The sequence below is a fragment of the Gavialis gangeticus genome, unplaced genomic scaffold (assembly GCF_001723915.1).
Source record: "Gavialis gangeticus isolate Ggan-Ray unplaced genomic scaffold, GavGan_comp1, whole genome shotgun sequence".
Taxonomy (NCBI): domain Eukaryota; kingdom Metazoa; phylum Chordata; order Crocodylia; family Gavialidae; genus Gavialis; species Gavialis gangeticus.
This window is the reverse complement of record NW_017729018.1, coordinates 13,825,880-13,842,288: the sequence shown is the minus strand read 5'-3', so window position 1 is coordinate 13,842,288 and position 16,409 is coordinate 13,825,880. Positions and strand designations below refer to the sequence as shown.

Below are 16,409 nucleotides of genomic sequence, written 5' to 3'. Positions count from 1 at the left end.
GATCAAAGCTGAGAGTGGAGGCCGCATGCCTCTACTAATCAGATTGGGTGGGACCTGGTGTTCTAAAGGGAGGCTCTTTCCTTTCCATCTGAATGGACATTACTGAAGACTGGGAGAAATAGTTTCCTGATGCCCTTTAGAACACCAGGTCCCACCCAATCTGATTAGTAGAGGCATGCGGCCTCCACTCTCAGCTTTGATCAGCTTAGGGAGCAGAAAGAAGATCAGGAATGGAAATGACATACTGAACTGATCCCCTCAGGGCAGGCCAGGTTACCCACGTTGCTATTAGGAACACAGCACTTTCCACATGCATCTAATATTTCTGCAGTTTGTTCTCATTACATACACTTTCACAGGCTCTTTGATTCCTTTTCCTTGTGTACCAAGACCATGTCCCTCTTGCCAGCCCATCTTCTGAAGCATCTGGAAACCCACATTCTTGTTTGTCAATTTCTTGTGTGAAAATTCTAAGTCTTTTGGTTTCTGCAGAGAGAAAAACAGCAGACATCCTAGTTTCTGGTACAGTCACAAATTTGAACTCTCCAGCAGGAAGCTCCTGCAAACTGAATCTACCAAGGTCCTGAAAGTACAGAAATAATTTTTAAAGTACATTCTTAAGTGGTGTTTCTTTATCTGCAGGGAAAAGGTCTGATAAAATGCTTAGGTGGCCAATTTAATATGGGATGAATGCATCTGTAAACTTGTTTAACCAGACACTCAAAAACAGTAGTTAGCATCTGCTTCTGTACCATAAAGGTAGTTGCGTTTCCCAACAAATACAAAATAAGGAGGTTTTTTTTGTCAGTAACTGGGTCTCTATTACAAAATGTAATGCCATTTCAGCATGCTTACATCAGCCTCCCAAATTTGTGAAAATGTTAGCTGGTCAAAAATCATTGCCCCTCGTTTTCATAGTGAAAACTCTGCATTTGTTGGGTCCATTAGGAAATTTCACCTCAGCCATACAAGATTTCATAAAAATGATTTACAGAGGTTCTCAAACTGTGGTCTGCGAGCTCCATTCAGGTGGTCTGCAGAAAGGTTGCAGCACAATCAAGAATATCTGTACTTGTAAGGTAAGACTACTGATATTAAAATATGAGTTGTGTGCTTTGATTTGTAGAACAAAAAAAGTATAAGTGGTCTGCCGAGACCCTCAGCAATTTTCAAGTGGTCCGCAAAAAAAAAAAAAAGTTTGAGAACCACTGATCTACATGGTACATTGCTACATGTTAAAGAGTTTCCACCATGTAGTGGAATATGCAGACTTGATTCCATTTTTACTACAGAGATTAACAAGCAACTTTTCAACATGGCATCAGATCCCATGAGGTGTTCAACTCTGACACTCATGGCAGCTGACAGCACTTATCTCCTCCCAAATTACATCCAACCCCTTGCATGATTAAGGCCCTTAGGTTCTAACTAATTTAATAGCAATAGCATGCACTTACAGGAACTGTGAAAGAGCTGTTTTCACCAAAGAGAGACACTGTGCGTGCAGAGTCGTGAACAAAAAGTTCCCTCACCTTCTTCTTCTTTGTAACAGGACGACCACGAGGCCTGTCATAAGCAATTCTGACAGGTTCATGAACTAAAAGTCAAATCAGAGACAAAAGGTCAACCATAAAGATAATCAATTGTAACAGAACCAGCAAAATACTTATCTGTGACAACTTCCATGGAATGCCTTACTTCATTACCACTCAGGAAATTAAAGTACATAAGAAAGAAAAGGATAGTTTTCAAAAGGCAAAATAGGAGGTGGGTGCCTAATTCTCATCCACTTTCAGAGTAAAATGCAACAAAACTGCTCTTTTGCCTTTGAAAGTTCTCCATGAAAGGAATATAGTCTGAGGATCAAAATTTACAACTACATGTCACATAAAACTCTACCAACTTCAATAACTGTTTGATGAAACCGGTTCATAGTGTCTTGTTTCCATAATACGCATGTCATCATTTGCTCCTATACTATTCTTATCTATGCATGTAAAGAACACTCGTTAAAAGTACAGTAGTCCTTTTTCAGTATAGGCTTCTGAACTGTTAGATCGATTTTCCTGTAATATGGCCATGATGCCAACTACTTGACAAACTATCAAATAAATATGAAGAAAATACCAAGACCAAAATACTTCTGTATTAACATTTTTATAAAACATTCAGACTTATTAGTCTTTTTAAGGCTGTTTGCTGTCAGATTTTAATCAGTGCTCCACCTGAAAAACATTGTGACCCCCCCTCCAAAAGAGCTCTCCTGCACTTTGTTTAAACCAAAGAGAAAGGCCTGTAGGCAACTGATACATATATGGAGTGAGCCTGTGTATACAATATTTGCACTACTATGTCAATGAAGCTAGAAGCAAGTTGTATTATTACACCAGAATGGAATACCTGTCTATCACTTTATTGGTGCCCATGACAATTGAATGGGCCTTTAAAATAAATATTTTATAATTCATTGGATGAAAATGAACATAGCATTTCATGGAGCAGCAACTAAAACCACAGGATTTCAGGGACTTCTGGCCAGGAGGCACAACACAGCCTTGAAGAGGTACTTACCCTTTGGTTCCTCAATGAGGCACACTCTTTTAGATGCAGGAATCATGCCAACTTTCAGAGACTTGCTGCTAATTCTTTTGCGAGGAAACGGGGTACCAGGAGTAGGAACTGGTGTCTGTGCTGACAGATTTGACGCAGTGCTATCAGAAGTTGAGGCTGGCTGCATTTCCCCCGTTGGAGGTACTTCTCCTGTTTTGGAAAGTAACTCTTCAGGTGGGATCTCTTCAGTCCCAGCTGCTGAGATGTTTTCTTCTCCCTCTCCTGTTCGCTCCATTTCCACTCCAGTTTTTTCCAATGGTTGGGAGATCTCTTCGAGTTCAGCTTCTTCCTCTTCTTCCTCATTATCTTCTTCCTCTTCCTCCTCCTCTTCTGAATGATCCAGATTTTTTCCTCCAGGTTTAGCACTTCCCCCAGGTACAGTTGTTTCTGATACAGCACTGAAGTTGATAGATGGGCATAATTCATAGACTTTCATTCGGTAAAATCTGAAAGCAGAACTGTTTTGATCCTGTAGGAACCTGAACAAAGATTTAAATACTTTTAATGTAATTTAAAAAAACCAACAGGGACTTCCCTTAAACTAACATAAAATTAGATATTAAAAAGCATTACTTAAAAGTGTTAACATTCTCATTCAAGTGGTATTTTTAAACTACTATGAAATACTGTGGGAATCCTCTACCTACCAGGTAACATTACAATCTTGAATGCTTATACAGTATTTTATACCAATAAATCACAACATGCTTTACAAAAGGAGCCAGTCTTTTTTTTTTTTTTTTTTTTTTTTTTTTTTTTTTTTTTTTTTTTTTTTTTTTTTAAACAGATGGGGAAATGATGGCAAAGAGAAAAGCAGCAACTTGCCCAAGGTTTGCCCAGACCACTTGCAGTTGAAATTATTTAGCAGGTGAAATTTACACTGCTTCAGATGCAAACTGAGCATTTACAGGTGTGAAACAAAATTGCACCTTCATTGACTAGACAATTGTGCAGTGATTTTATCCTGCTCCAAAGCTTCATATATTCACCATGAACATCAGTATCAAAACCAACAAGATGGATCAGTTATCTGGTCTGGTCCTAAAGCCCAAATCCTGAAATCCTAGACATACTTATATGCAACATCAACCATGAAACAATTATATTCAGCAGAGCTGTGTAACTTAATGCTAACAATAAACAAAAGTCTCTTTGGTGGTCTAATTCTACGGGGAAAGATTTGCACTGTAATTTCTCTTATGAGGCATCTTTACACCTACATTTGCATATATGGTGATCCATGTTACTCACCAAAGATCTGGGTTATCCGCACTGTTATCTATACTGAACTGCTCAATTTCTGGTCCCACCTGAGCAACGAACTTGGCAAACTTCTCAGCAGTTTCCATTGTTCTAGCATCCACTGCAAGTGACAAAAAGATCATTTTCTATATACTTGTACAATGCCTAAAACAATATGGCCCCAACATGGCTGAGGACTCTAGGCTTTATGTCAATGCCAAGACTTAAAATAAAAATTCCAGGTAGAACATTTTTTGATGTCTGAATACAAGCCTTCTTCATAGTAAGTTAGCATCTATGAACTAATCTTAAATATTCACCTACCATCAGGGAACTGAGACAACAGTATCTGGGAATGTCCAGGTGAGGCTGATAAATTCTCAGTGTCACCGACTGCTCCCAGTGGCAGTGAAACTTCTGGCGTGGTGGCACACCGTGAAGATTCAGCTGCATCCAAGGATGAGTCTCTCTCAGAAAGGCTGGTTTCCGATACAGAAGGCTTTGTCTGAATGGAGCCTTGGGTATGTTTGTCTTGACGTTTTAGCATCGTACCAGCTGACAGCACGGTCTGCGTCCCTATGGTTGTTTTTCTCACTTTCCTGCCTCGAACTCCACGCCGTGCAATAATGCCAGGTCTTTTCCTTTTAAAGAGTCTTTTCTTAATACTTGCTACTTTCTTTGCATACAACATGGCCCTCACTGATTCCGTTGCACATTCTTCTGGTGTTCTCCCCTCTCCATCTCCCCCCTTTGTAGATGAAGTCAACCGCTGCATCTCTGATAACTTCAGTCTGTAATATTTGTATTCTAGACTATTTTCTTCAGACAAGAACCTACATCAGAAAAGAAAAATGAATGCACATGTAACAAAATCATATGCCAAAAGCAACACTAGTACTTTTAATGTCTCACATTAGATTTCTCATGGTAACTGACCATAAAATTGAGAAACACATACCCTAACCAAGCCTGAAGGTATGAGCCTTTCTTAGAACAAGAGGTAGTTCAATTTCTTAAGTAGACAAAACCAAGTTATGCCACACTAATAAAGCTTAAACAGCTTTCATATAACAGGAGTAGCAAGCAATCATTCAGCTATACTGCAATTCAAAGAGACGCTGTCACTTTGCATTTTAAGTGGTCTAATTTGAAACAATTTTGCTTAGGAAAATAAGTGACCTGTATTGTGTCCCAATTACCACCCAAATATCACTCTTCTTTTCAGCAAGAAGAGAAAACTTACTATTTGTACAGGACAACAGCTAATAAAACTGACTACACACTAAGGCCCTCATTTAGAAAGGTGCTTTAGCATATGACAGGTACTGCACTGATAATAAGACTATTCATATGCTTAAAATTAACAAGGTGTTTGGGTACATTCAATAACTGGGGACCAATTATTGTCCACATAATTTGGTGCTTACCTTTTCAATTATAGTAATCCTAACTTATTACTTCTGTAAAGACAGAAGTCATATATAAACACGTCCTACAAACTGCCAATGTTAAAAATGACTTGGTTGGAGTAATTCCTGAACATTATTTTTGCCTGCCTGAAACTGAAATCAGGGTTAAATTCAGGTCTTTACAAACCTGCTGTAAATTAAATCACAAGCTTGCTAGAAACTTTATGTAGGCAGATACCTGTCCCTTCCTGGAGCCATGAGGCTGAGTGTGGACAAAGGGATCTGCCCCAAGAAAGGTCAGTACAGGATACTCAGAAGAAAGGGAGGTCTTTTTTCTTTTTGAAATAAACGATTCATGTGAAAAGCCAACCAAATTAAATCAGTGTCAGATAACAGCATTGCACCCAGCAGCAGGCTTTCACAGACCATTATGTAACTTTTCATTTTCAGTTTAATGTAACCTACAATTTAAATTTCACACAAAAAAAAATCACCATCAGTACAAAATGAATTGTACTTGAAAAAATATTAAGACTACACAATACTTGAAATCAAGTGTCTCAGCCTGTAAAGAATTAAACACATTATTCACAAGTACATCTGTTAAAGCTGCATTTCTCATGGATTTGTACCAAAATGTTTTTTTGCTATTTGTTTTTGGATTGACAGATCCAAAGTCTAGTCTACTAGAGAGTAGAGGACTAAAAAATCAGAACTTCAGGGAAGATACCACTTACTTTCCAGGTATGTCAAGGGGCTCAATTACCATTTGTAAATGCTGTCAGATATTGAGATGAAATACATTACAGATTTAATCCTGCACCCAACAAAGTCAAAGTTAAAGCTCCCGTTCACTTTAATAGAGTAGGATCAAACATAAAAGAGAAGCAAAGTAGTTTTACACCATATTTAGGATGAACTTCACCAGAACACCTACCAATAGTCAGGGGAGCCCTTTTGAGCATTTTTTTCTTTTGCAGACAAAGTACCCGAAACAATGCTGTTCACTAGCTTCTCAATTGTCTCTACAACTCTCCGATCAGCACGCTGAGGGACTGTAACAAAAATAAAGCATGGTCATAGTATTATCATCATCATCATCAGTAGAATGGCAAGATATCTAGTCAAGTTTATAACAATTTTTCAAGAATAAGCCAGCTACTTTTAAATTGCTATGCTGTTATAACAGTGTTGTAACAAGGGGAAATAATTAAAATGGTGGAGGGTTGGAAGTACAGCTGTTATGTTACAATGAATTTGTATTTACAATTTGGCAATTACAAGCTGGTGAATCTAATTTCAATTCCTAGTCAAACAATGGAAGAAATGGAAGGAGAGACATCACAAGGTAAATTGTAATAAGTAACAGTATATAGATACAGATATCTCTATATCTATATATAAATGACCTGTTATCCTAGGAATTAAATTTTTGGTTTCAAATTTTAATGTGTAACTCCAAAAATGTCAGAATCGTAAAATTATTTCAAGTTGGTATTAACAGGAATTAATCTGAAAATTGGATGAAAAACCATAAAAAGGTTAAATAATAAATTGGCAAGAAGTATGTACTAGGATATTGCAAGCACTGATGGTTAGATCTCATTTCAAATAAAATGTAACACTGGTCAAATTTAAAAAAAAGTTGGAAGTAAATTCAGCTACTGTATCTGCCTTTGACTCTACCATCCTACTTTTGTCATACATTTTGTGACACTTTTACTTGCTCTTACTTTTAGCCTTTGTGTCAGGAGAAGTTGCCTTAAGCTGTATAGTGGATTCTGGTTCTATTTTCTTCATCTGAAGTGGATACCCACTTTTCTCAAGCCAAGCTTTCAAGTTCTCTATGTACTCTCTTCCAAACAATGTTGAATCATCAAAATTTGGAAATGAAGTTGGTGCTGGAGCCATCTCCTGGAGACCAACAGCCTCGAGTATTTTCTCTTGCCTGAAAACAGAAGCTAATGCAAAAGTTTGGCCCAGAAGTGCTAGAGACTTACGACACAGAGAAATGGTGGTCTCAAAAGCATTTGCCATTTCTGTGAGATTACTGAAACCACTTGTCTTTATGCTTAGCTCATAGGCATTGCAGGCCATAAGCAGAGGTGTGACGCACTTTAGAAGACGATCTTGGAGTCTCATCACATATTTATCGAAAGGTTTTATTATTTCAAAGAAGCAGTTCTTTGTCTTCACAGCACCTTTGTCCAACAGCATGTTTAAGAACTCATTGTCTACTTTGGGTGTCTTCAGTGCAGTGTGTTGTAAACCCTTGATTGTGAAGAAACAGTAATCCCTGTGTTCTGGCTTTAGCGGGCACTTGAAAGAAGCAAGCATTTTTGCACACGTTTCTGTCTCCAGCCTAAAGAGGGCTCTAAAGAGCCGTGAGAATTCTGCATCATGTTTTATTGTGTGAAATCCAGCCCATTTAATTATTTCTATTCCAAATGTTGAAAAAATGTCAGATTTGTCCACAAGGTCAAAGTTCAGTTCTCTGAAAACATGCGCAGGCTTAGTAAGCCGGAGAACAGGCCTCTGGGCTGACACAGCTAGCCTCTGATTAGGTCGTGGAGTTGGTTGCTGAGCAGCTGCTGTCCTCTGGTTAGGTCGTTCTGTAGATTCTGGCATCTGATCAGGTTCTAGAGTTGACTTTTGATCAGTTACTGGCGATGGTTTTTTAGTGTTCCATTTCTTTAGAGGAGCTATGACATCTCCTTTAAATACTTTAGTTTTAATAGTGCCTCTTGTAATATGTTTTCCTCGCAGAACCCTTCCTCTGCCAATGCTGCCTCTCCGTACTGGAGGTCCGAACTCACCCTCAGACTGAAGCCCATATTCCAGGTCATATTCCTCACTTTCCATGTTCCCATACTCCTCCTCCATGAGTCCTGGAGATCTAAAATCACCCAAGAGGTCGGAAGGGCCAAAATCAGCATCATGGGGCCTTGAGGATTCCCAAGGATGTGGATGGTCATAGTCCCGGTCCCGAGAGGCTGGGCGGACATAGTCCCGGTCCCGAGAGGCTGGGCGGACATAGTGGTCATGGTAGTAGTCATCTTTCCTCATGAGAGGACTATTAGATCTATAGGAAGGCCCTGGATAATCCTCCCTAGGATCTTCTCTCCAGTCGTCATGAGGAAGATGTTGGGGACCATCATGTGAATATCTGCCGTCGTCATGGAAACTGTCTTCATACCTGGGTCTTGGGATAGGTCTTGAATGAGCTACGAGGGACAGGATGGACAGAAGAAATTAATGTTACTTGCAACACATGGATACGACTAGAAAAATTCAAATTCACGCATTTAGACACCTGAGCAGCCTGTACTCCACAACATTGAGAATTAGCATCTACATCTAATTCTGAGAAATGTAAAAATTGTCTCCAACTGTTTATCAAAATACTTTAGAAAAGCTTTGAAAACACTGAGGATTGTCGCTGAACAGATACAAGCTGTTTGCGATGCTGTCACTCGTAGCATATGCCTGTTCTTTCCGACAAAGGAACAAAGAGTAAAACTACGCTGAAGGAAGCACGTAGTAGCACATTTTTAGATGCACAACTATCGAAAAATTCAACCCTATGTTTTCCGCATAACCCAGTGGCAAGTCACGCTCAGGGCTTGCTCGTGACATTACCTTTAAACCGATGGACTGTTTCCTCCATAGCATCGCTTCGGTCCATCCGATACCTTTTAACTTTATCTTGCACCACAGCGTCAAAAGCTTCCCGCGTGATTCTTCTGGAGGCCATTTATACCCTGCAGTGAGAGGGGCACAGTTGCATTTCACAGACCTGAATGCATTTTAGAGCTGCCGCTAGATTTGATCCTTATGAGCGGGCATGAACGGCCTCCGCCGACTGAGGGGGTGTTTACGGTGACATGCATGCTCTCGCACCAGAGGGGTCTCTGTTAGGGGTACAGCTTTCAGTTTAGAGTCGAACGAGGGGCAGAGCAACCTTCCCAGAGTGTTTTCCCTGTGTGACACAAGAGTCTAGTTGCCAGGTGGCCACGCAGCGAGCCCCAGCATGCGGCTGACACTACAGGGAAATGTCACTTTTGGCCTCCAGGGAAGACACAAGCACCCTTCGTTCCACCGCACCTGCTGCTCTCCCCCTCCCCAGTCCTTGTCTCTGGGGGGTGGGCTGAGGTGGCTCCCCACGAGGTGCAGAGGGAGGGGAGGGGATGAAGATGAGGATAACGATGGTACCCGTCTCCCCTAGGGGCCCCAGGCCGCCCCCGGTGTCTCCAGGCTGGGCCCCAACTCTCTTTCTCTCCCCTGCCGCCAGCCTCGCCGCCACTACAGGCCCTCCCTGCCCGCTCGGCCCTCACCTCAGCCGGGCCGGAAGTCCCCCAGCCCCACACCCGCCGCTTCTCAGGCACGCCGGAAGCTCCCACAACCCCTCGCGCAACGCCAACCACGGCGCATGCGCAGCGGCCACCCTAGGTCCTGGGAGCGCCACAAGGCGTCCCCAGACTCTCCAGAGAGAATCGCTCAGGTGGCGCCTGCGCACGGGGTACAACTAGCTTTACAGTGCGCATGCGTGGTCTGTGCGCAAGCGCCTACACCGCTCCCTGAGCTCTTTTTCGTGCTGTGCCTGAGCGCCCGCGACCTCTCTCACGCGGGGCCGGCTAATGCGTAAGCACACTAGGCGCCTGGGGAGCGCGTATGGCGGCCGAGGGGGGTCATCCTGTCTGCAGCCACCGCCTTTTCGCAGCGCCTCTCGCTCCTTGTCGCCTGGGACGGAACGTCCGCAGCTACGGCGAGGCGTGAAGGACAAAGGTCAGGCGGGGAGCGGCCGCGCCGGGGGCCGCGGGCTGTCACCTCCCTGCCCATCCCGGCTGGAGCTGCCCACGTTTGCGCCTGGGCCCAGCTGCTTGGCTCTTTTTATACCTGGGCGGGCGTATTTCTGGCGTGATAGTTACCCTGCACGTGTGGCCAGTGTTACATTTATCACGCGATTCGTGGTGAGTTGTGTGATGTATGTAATGTGTTCCACTTCCTCTGCTCGTGTCCCCAAAGCACACGGCGCTGACTAAGCACGTAGACTGCTCCAGACACACTTCTTTGCGTAGATGTGAGATCTTTGATTAGATCAACTAAATTGTTGGGAGAACTGTTCTTTGCAAGCTTTCGGGCTCAAATACCCATCTTTTTTTGTGCCCGAAAGCTTGCAAAGAACAATTTTTCCAACAATGTAGCTGGTCTAATAAAAGATCTCACATCTACTCGAAGTACCTTGTCTGCCTGTGTCCTTAAACCAACGCAGCTACGACCAACGACCCTAAAGCGCAGGCCGCTCTGGGGCAGGGGCTCTCGGCACCCCTTCTCTACCCCGCCGGGTGCTGCAAACGTGATTCACCTGGAAGAGAGAGGTGGTGAGCCCTGAGTATGCAGTCAGTCACCAGCCAGGGCAGAGACACCCCCTTATAGACTCGCTAAATAAGATCGACAGAGACAGCACGAGCTTTCGTGAACCTGGGTTTGCTTCAGCCTCTGATGAAGCAGACGTGGGTTCGTGACAGCTTGTCACCTCTGTGCATGTATTATTTAGCTAGGCTGTAAAGCTGCACCTCTACTCTGCCTTCTCGTAAGATGAACCCAGAGAGCAATCCGGAGCGTTAAAAGTCTTCTGCTTCCTGAGTTCTTTGCAACAGAAATTCTACTCCATTATTTTGCCATAATCAAAAAAAGAGTGAAAACTAAAAGCTTGGAATTTTCCAAGGTGGGTCTCACATTTAACTAAGGGTGCCTTGTATCTCAATGAGGGTGCCTCCAGTTTAGAAAGGCTCTGCTCTTTTCTCTTACCTAATCCTACATAATGTGCATAATGGGGGATGCTGACTTGGAGCATCGATTTCATGGCTTCTTAAGCAGCTGAACTGATTGGGTCCTGTGGAATTCAAGGCTGCTATTAGAGGTATAAGGCACGCTGAGAAACAAGCTAAGGAGCCTTGTATTTAATGAACGTTGTTTATATTGAATTTGTTAGTGCATGCTTGGACTAAGTGCTTATCCTTTTCCAGTCCTGATGCTGTCCGCTTAAATGGAGTGCTCTCTACTGTGCTTTTTTTTTGCTGGACTCTGGTTCAATCCCTGAATGACATTTAGAAGTAAATATAGTTGATGAGGTGGCAAGCTACAGAGATGATCTTGGAATCCTTAAAAGAGACAGATAGACAGACCCTTGGATTCTAAATTTCAGGCACTGCATACAGAAACTGTCTTGCATTGATTAAGTCACTTCTCTTGCCTTGGTTTCTGTAAGTTCTGTGCTTTAAATGGAGCAGCGCTGACCTAAAAACAGCTTTGCGTTTGCTTCATTTATTGGTGTGACAACTATTATTCTTCAACAGCGAGAGATGACAGAGCTTTTGTAACTTGGTGACTCATCTGTGGGGGATAGTTTCTACTCTTTTTTCTTTAGCCATGTTCATGTTCTGGGCTTTCATTCTGGCAAACAGCTGGTTACCTGGTTTCTTGTTAGTTCTCAAAGTTTTAGATTATTTTGGAACAAATCTAATTTTGGTCTTTCCCAATGGCAGGTCAGGAAGTTGTTCAGCCCTCTTTTAACAATAAAAATGGCCTCCAAACGAGTTACACAGGAAACATTTGATGAAGTGGTGCAAGAAAACATCACAGAATTTGACATGGATCCAGAAGAAGCTGTGAGAGAAGCTGTGGAGCAGTTTGAATCTCAAGGTACTGCAAATGAATTTTGCTCTGCAGCTGTTGGGTAAGACAGATTTGTTTGAATGGTTTAGTCATGTTGCAAACTGGGGATCTGTGCTGAGCTTTTGGGTACCCTTCAGACATGTCAGCTTACTTCTCAGCAGAGGCCAGTTGGAGGTGTTAGAATCCCTGGATGTGTATTTAGCTGTTCTTCTGGCTGGAGACTGACTGACAAAAATGGACAGCATTTTTCTGTCCTTTGTCATTTCCTTTCAGTATGAAAGATCCCAGAGCTCTTCAGAGGAATTGGCTTGTAGATCAAAGGCCTGTATTGATATGCAGAATCTGTTCCAACAATGGTTCTCAGCCTTTCTGACATGGAGGCTGAATAAGTGGGGTGCAGCCAGTCCATGGGCTGGATCCAGAGTGTGGGGCCAGGTCCCATGGGCTGTACCTTCAGCATCACTGATTTACAATAAACATCAGGGTTTTACAGAGGGGCCAGGATAGAAATACCTTCTTTAATTGGCATTTCAAAGGGGGATTTAGAGAGGCAGCACGAACTTTCCTCAGGTTAGACTTAGCCAGAGGTGACCAGGTTCTTAACAAAGGTACTCTCTTGGCTTCCTCTCCCTTCCAGAGGGTAGGGGGACATCCTAAGTCATTGATCTGTGCTCTGTTTTAGTCTGTCTCCATGTTTTGCTGAGGGTTGCCTTATGCTGTTCCCCAGTGCAGCCAAGAGTTAATGCATCTAAAGCCACCTTGTTTCACTCTTCCCTTTTAGGTGTTGATCTGAGTACCATTGTAAAAGCTGCACCGAGACCTGCCTCTGAAAACGGTGAGGGGCAAAAGCACGAGATTTTGCAGGTAGGAAAAAATGAAGTGAGTGTTGCCCCCCAGGGTCAGCAGCATGATTCAGTGCTTTGAATATTGTGTCAGGAATCAGCAGGTTTGCCTCCCCTTCCAGTTCTGCTGATGCCTCCCAGGAACAGACTTATCCCCCTGCACTTCTAGCTTCCTTACCTGCCAAATGAGGGGGTGCCTGTGCTGAGTCAGCTCCTGGAGCAACTCAAAGTGGGGGGGCAACATAAGTGCAGAGTACTACATCCTGGCTGGCAGCAGCAGGGAGTGCTATGAATAGCCTCTGAGCAGCCTCTTCTCTGGCTGCAAAGAAGGGGCAGCCTGCTTCAGTGAGCTCTGCCACTGTGGTCGGTGGCTGTTGTGAGGATTGGTGACATGCTATGGAGCCTTTCGTCTCCACTCCTCCCTCCCAGTCCAGCCCAGGTTAGCAGAGAGTATCAGTTGACACATGCCTCAGTCTGAGTCTAATGCGTGTGCTGGTCCATGACACAAAAGCCATCTTCAGATCAGGTGCTTCCACAGGGACAGAGGGTTGAGTGGGACATGTTGGCAGGGAAGCCTGTTCTGCCTCTGACTCTGTTCTGTGCACAAAGACAGAACATCACTCTCCATGGCTGGCTGGCTGGTGTTCCTTGGTGCCAGATTCATTTTGAATTTAAAAGGGGAGGGAGAAGATAATTGGAAAGGAGCAAATCTGATTGTGCAGTGGGTCATTTTTCCCATGTGATCTGGGAGGACAGTAACCATTATTCTCTTCCTTTAGACATTGGATTGGCTCAGGAAATCCATCGCTGACTCTGAACTCAGTGTAGCTGGTGAGCACCTAGCAAGCTTGAGCAAGCAGTGCAAAATGCAGCTGGCTTCTCGCTACCTGGCTGGGCAGAAAGGTGCCTATCCTGTGGTGCTCTCTGCCTGTAGGCTTGCTTCAGGAGATGAAAGCACTATGCTCCAGGCCCTCCAGGCTCTGTCTGCCCTCATGGAGGGGCAGCCTGACCTGCTTGACTCTGTTGGCCAGAAGATGCTGCTGCAAACCCTGAAGGAAAAAGCAGATGACGTTGAAATGATGCTTGCGGGAATTCGATGCGTCCGGCATGCCTGTCTGAAACATGAGCAGAACCGCCAGGACCTGGTGAAAGGTGGCCTCTTGCCACTGCTGACCAGTGCTATTGTCCAGCATGGTAACCATGCCAGCCTGGTGCGAGAGGCTTGTTCGGCGCTCCGGATCATGACCTTTGATGATGACATCCGTGTGCCCTTTGGCCATGCCCATGATCATGCCAGGATGATTGTGGCAGAGAACGATGGCTTAAAGATCCTCATAGAGGCTGCCAAAGGTAGGATTAATTCCTCTGCTGCCAACCCTTTTCAGCTCTTCCTTGCTCCCTTAGCTCAAGAATGTGCTGCATAATTCCAGATGTTCCTGTTTTGTGCTGGGGTAATTGGCACAGCAGGGGACTAAATCAGGAGTCCTAGCTTCTGTTCCCTGGTGACCATGCAAGACTTTCAGCAAACCTTGTCACCTCTCTGGGATGTCTGTTTCCAGAGCTGGCGGCTTGCCTGGTTGGAGAGCAGCAGTTAACCTCAAGATGGTTGTTCAGGTTTATCCTGCGCGTTGGTTCAGACAACATGTCTCAGGCTTGGCCTTCATTGAGTAAAAGGTGCATTCAGGCTCCATGGCTCATTCAACCCACAGTGTCTCTAGAGGTGGGTGCCAGCCAGTGTTGGGGCGTGGGGAACCCTGGAATGCAAGCGCTTGCCCCTTCACATCTGGACTGAAACCCACTGAAGAATCCTGCTTGATTCTTTTTCTAAAAGGCATGTGATACTCCCTGGCCAACCCTGTCTTTTGCCCCGTTTATTTCCCTGGCTTATCTCTCTCCCTCTGCAGCATTCCCAGGGGACTCCAGTGTTCTCACTGAGCTGTGTGCAACCCTCTCGCGTCTTTCTGTCCGGAATGAGTTTTGTCAAGAGATTGTGGACCTCGGAGGCTTGAATTTCATGGTGTCTCTGCTGGCTGACTGCATTGACCAAAAGGTATGGTCCCTCTCTGGTGCAGGAGCTGCCTGTCTCAGAGCACCCTGGGGATGGTGGCTATGCAGCATTACATTCATGTAGTATTTTTCCTGCTTCACAGTATTTTCCAGATGTGAGCAAACATTAGGCATGCTGGTCACCAGTGAGGTCTGACCCTCATGTTATTGGTGATTATCCTGGTACCTGTCACAGACACTGTTACCTAGCATGAGGTTGCATGTGCTGCTTTAGTCAAGCAGGGAGCTCAGATACCCTCCCAAATGTGCAAATAAGCTGCCTTATTCCTAGAGGAACCAGAGGTCTCTTCTTTATAGCAGCTATCTGAGTCCCACGTAATTTGAATGGGATTTGGGTGCTCAATTCCTCTGGACATCTTTGAAAGCCTCTGCCATTGTAAGCAGGGCAATTTGGATCTCCTTTCCAAAGCTACACGAAAACTGCTTCTCACCTGTGAGGGGTGGGAGTTCTGAACACAACGTGGCTCATCAGGCAGTTGCATCCTCCAGGCAGGGGTGCAGAATTTCTCAGGGGTGTTGCCATTCAGGTTGCATAGCTGTGATCCACTTGTGTAGCTGTGATCCTGCAGAAGGGGCATGTAGTATGCATTCCTCCCTGGGCTGTACTTTGTTCTTGTTGGATGCAGGAGCTGGTGAAACAGGTGCTGAGCGCAGTCCGGGCCATCGCAGGCAACGACGATGTGAAAGATGCCATCATCAGTGCTGGAGGAACAGATCTCATTGTGCTGGCTATGAACCATCACCTTGCCAACCCCCAGGTATGCTAAAGCATGTGTGCTGATGGTGACTGGGCCTGGGGCCCTGTGCCCGGGCATGAAGATGAGGTTTTAAGTTTGCTTTTTCTCCCCTAGGTAGTATCACTTTAATTCCCAAAATGACTTTTGAGTTAGAATAAAGCCTGTACACACTGGGAGCAGAGCAGCGCTAGCTGCACTTGCATTGCTGTCTCACAAGAAGTAGAATTCTGCTCCCAGCATGGGCAGCATAACAAGCCACTTGCCAGACCCCTGAACATTCACGTGCTCTCAACTAATGAAAGCCATGCTGTGACTGACAACGAGTAACTGTTTTATTCTGTACTAGGATGTCAGGTAGCCAAAATGATTGGAAACTGGATACAGGGCTTTCACCCTCCAACTCAGCAATTTAAATCCAGCTGTTCCTGAAAATCATTCTGATTTGATGGCTGTTTAAAACAAACATCTGTGTAAAACCAACACCTGAGACTTGGCTTTGTTAATGGCAGAACAGTCTTACCATCAGTTCCCCTTTCGCTTAAGCTGGTCAGCCCTCTTATGGGTGAGTGGACTCCAGAGTACAGTGGACCCTTCCTCATCAGCTGGTGGGAGTGGTGTGAGGAGATGTCAGCCATGCTGTTCTGTCGGTACACAAAGGGCATTGTTATCTAGGCTGATTATTTGGCTGCATCTCATCAGCAGCCCAGTATAACACCCTTGGAAAATTGGCTTTGCTGCATCCATGGGTGACTAGCCCACCCAGCACTCAGCTTTGCCCCTCATTGCCTGTGGGGTTCCCTGAGGTCGGGGGGGGGGGGGGGGGG

General features: G+C 44.4%; 2 protein-coding genes and 1 long non-coding RNA gene across 7 annotated transcripts in view; 1 reads left to right on the top strand and 2 right to left on the bottom strand.

The window, feature by feature from the left end:
• The window catches only part of SUGP2 (SURP and G-patch domain containing 2), a 27,573-nt gene extending 17,878 nt beyond the window's left edge, over window positions 1-9,695 (bottom strand). For 2 of the 4 annotated variants that reach the window (XR_002096658.1, XM_019513607.1), the window contains exons 1-9: window positions 9,596-9,695; window positions 8,901-9,022; window positions 6,995-8,485; window positions 6,199-6,316; window positions 4,177-4,685; window positions 3,862-3,973; window positions 2,572-3,089; window positions 1,458-1,597; window positions 350-486 (exon numbers count right to left, since the gene is read on the bottom strand). Coding sequence is in view for 3 of the 4 variants with exons in the window: in XM_019513607.1 (XP_019369152.1) it covers window positions 350-486; window positions 1,458-1,597; window positions 2,572-3,089; window positions 3,862-3,973; window positions 4,177-4,685; window positions 6,199-6,316; window positions 6,995-8,485; window positions 8,901-9,015 (3,140 nt within the window). In the remaining variant the exon portion in view is untranslated. The remainder of the gene's footprint in view (window positions 1-349; window positions 487-1,457; window positions 1,598-2,571; window positions 3,090-3,861; window positions 3,974-4,176; window positions 4,686-6,198; window positions 6,317-6,994; window positions 8,486-8,900; window positions 9,023-9,595) is intronic. The other 2 variants (XM_019513608.1, XM_019513606.1) reach the window with 2 other exon arrangements.
• A 139-nt stretch (window positions 9,696-9,834) lies between these two features.
• ARMC6 (armadillo repeat containing 6) overlaps window positions 9,835-16,409 on the top strand; it is a 19,322-nt gene continuing 12,747 nt past the window's right edge. Inside the window, exons 1-6 of one of the 2 annotated variants that reach the window (XM_019513609.1) lie at window positions 9,835-10,046; window positions 11,810-11,966; window positions 12,721-12,803; window positions 13,561-14,131; window positions 14,686-14,831; window positions 15,475-15,606. In XM_019513609.1, coding sequence (XP_019369154.1) covers window positions 11,846-11,966; window positions 12,721-12,803; window positions 13,561-14,131; window positions 14,686-14,831; window positions 15,475-15,606 — 1,053 coding nt within the window. In that variant the 5' untranslated portion in view covers window positions 9,835-10,046; window positions 11,810-11,845. Of the gene's footprint in view, window positions 10,047-10,206; window positions 10,232-11,809; window positions 11,967-12,720; window positions 12,804-13,560; window positions 14,132-14,685; window positions 14,832-15,474; window positions 15,607-16,409 lie in introns of those variants that run through there. The other variant, XM_019513610.1, reaches the window with a different exon arrangement.
• Window positions 15,617-16,409, bottom strand: part of LOC109294976 — a 17,139-nt gene continuing 16,346 nt past the window's right edge. Inside the window, exon 3 of the long non-coding RNA XR_002096659.1 lies at window positions 15,617-16,226. This is a non-coding gene — a long non-coding RNA (uncharacterized LOC109294976). The remainder of the gene's footprint in view (window positions 16,227-16,409) is intronic.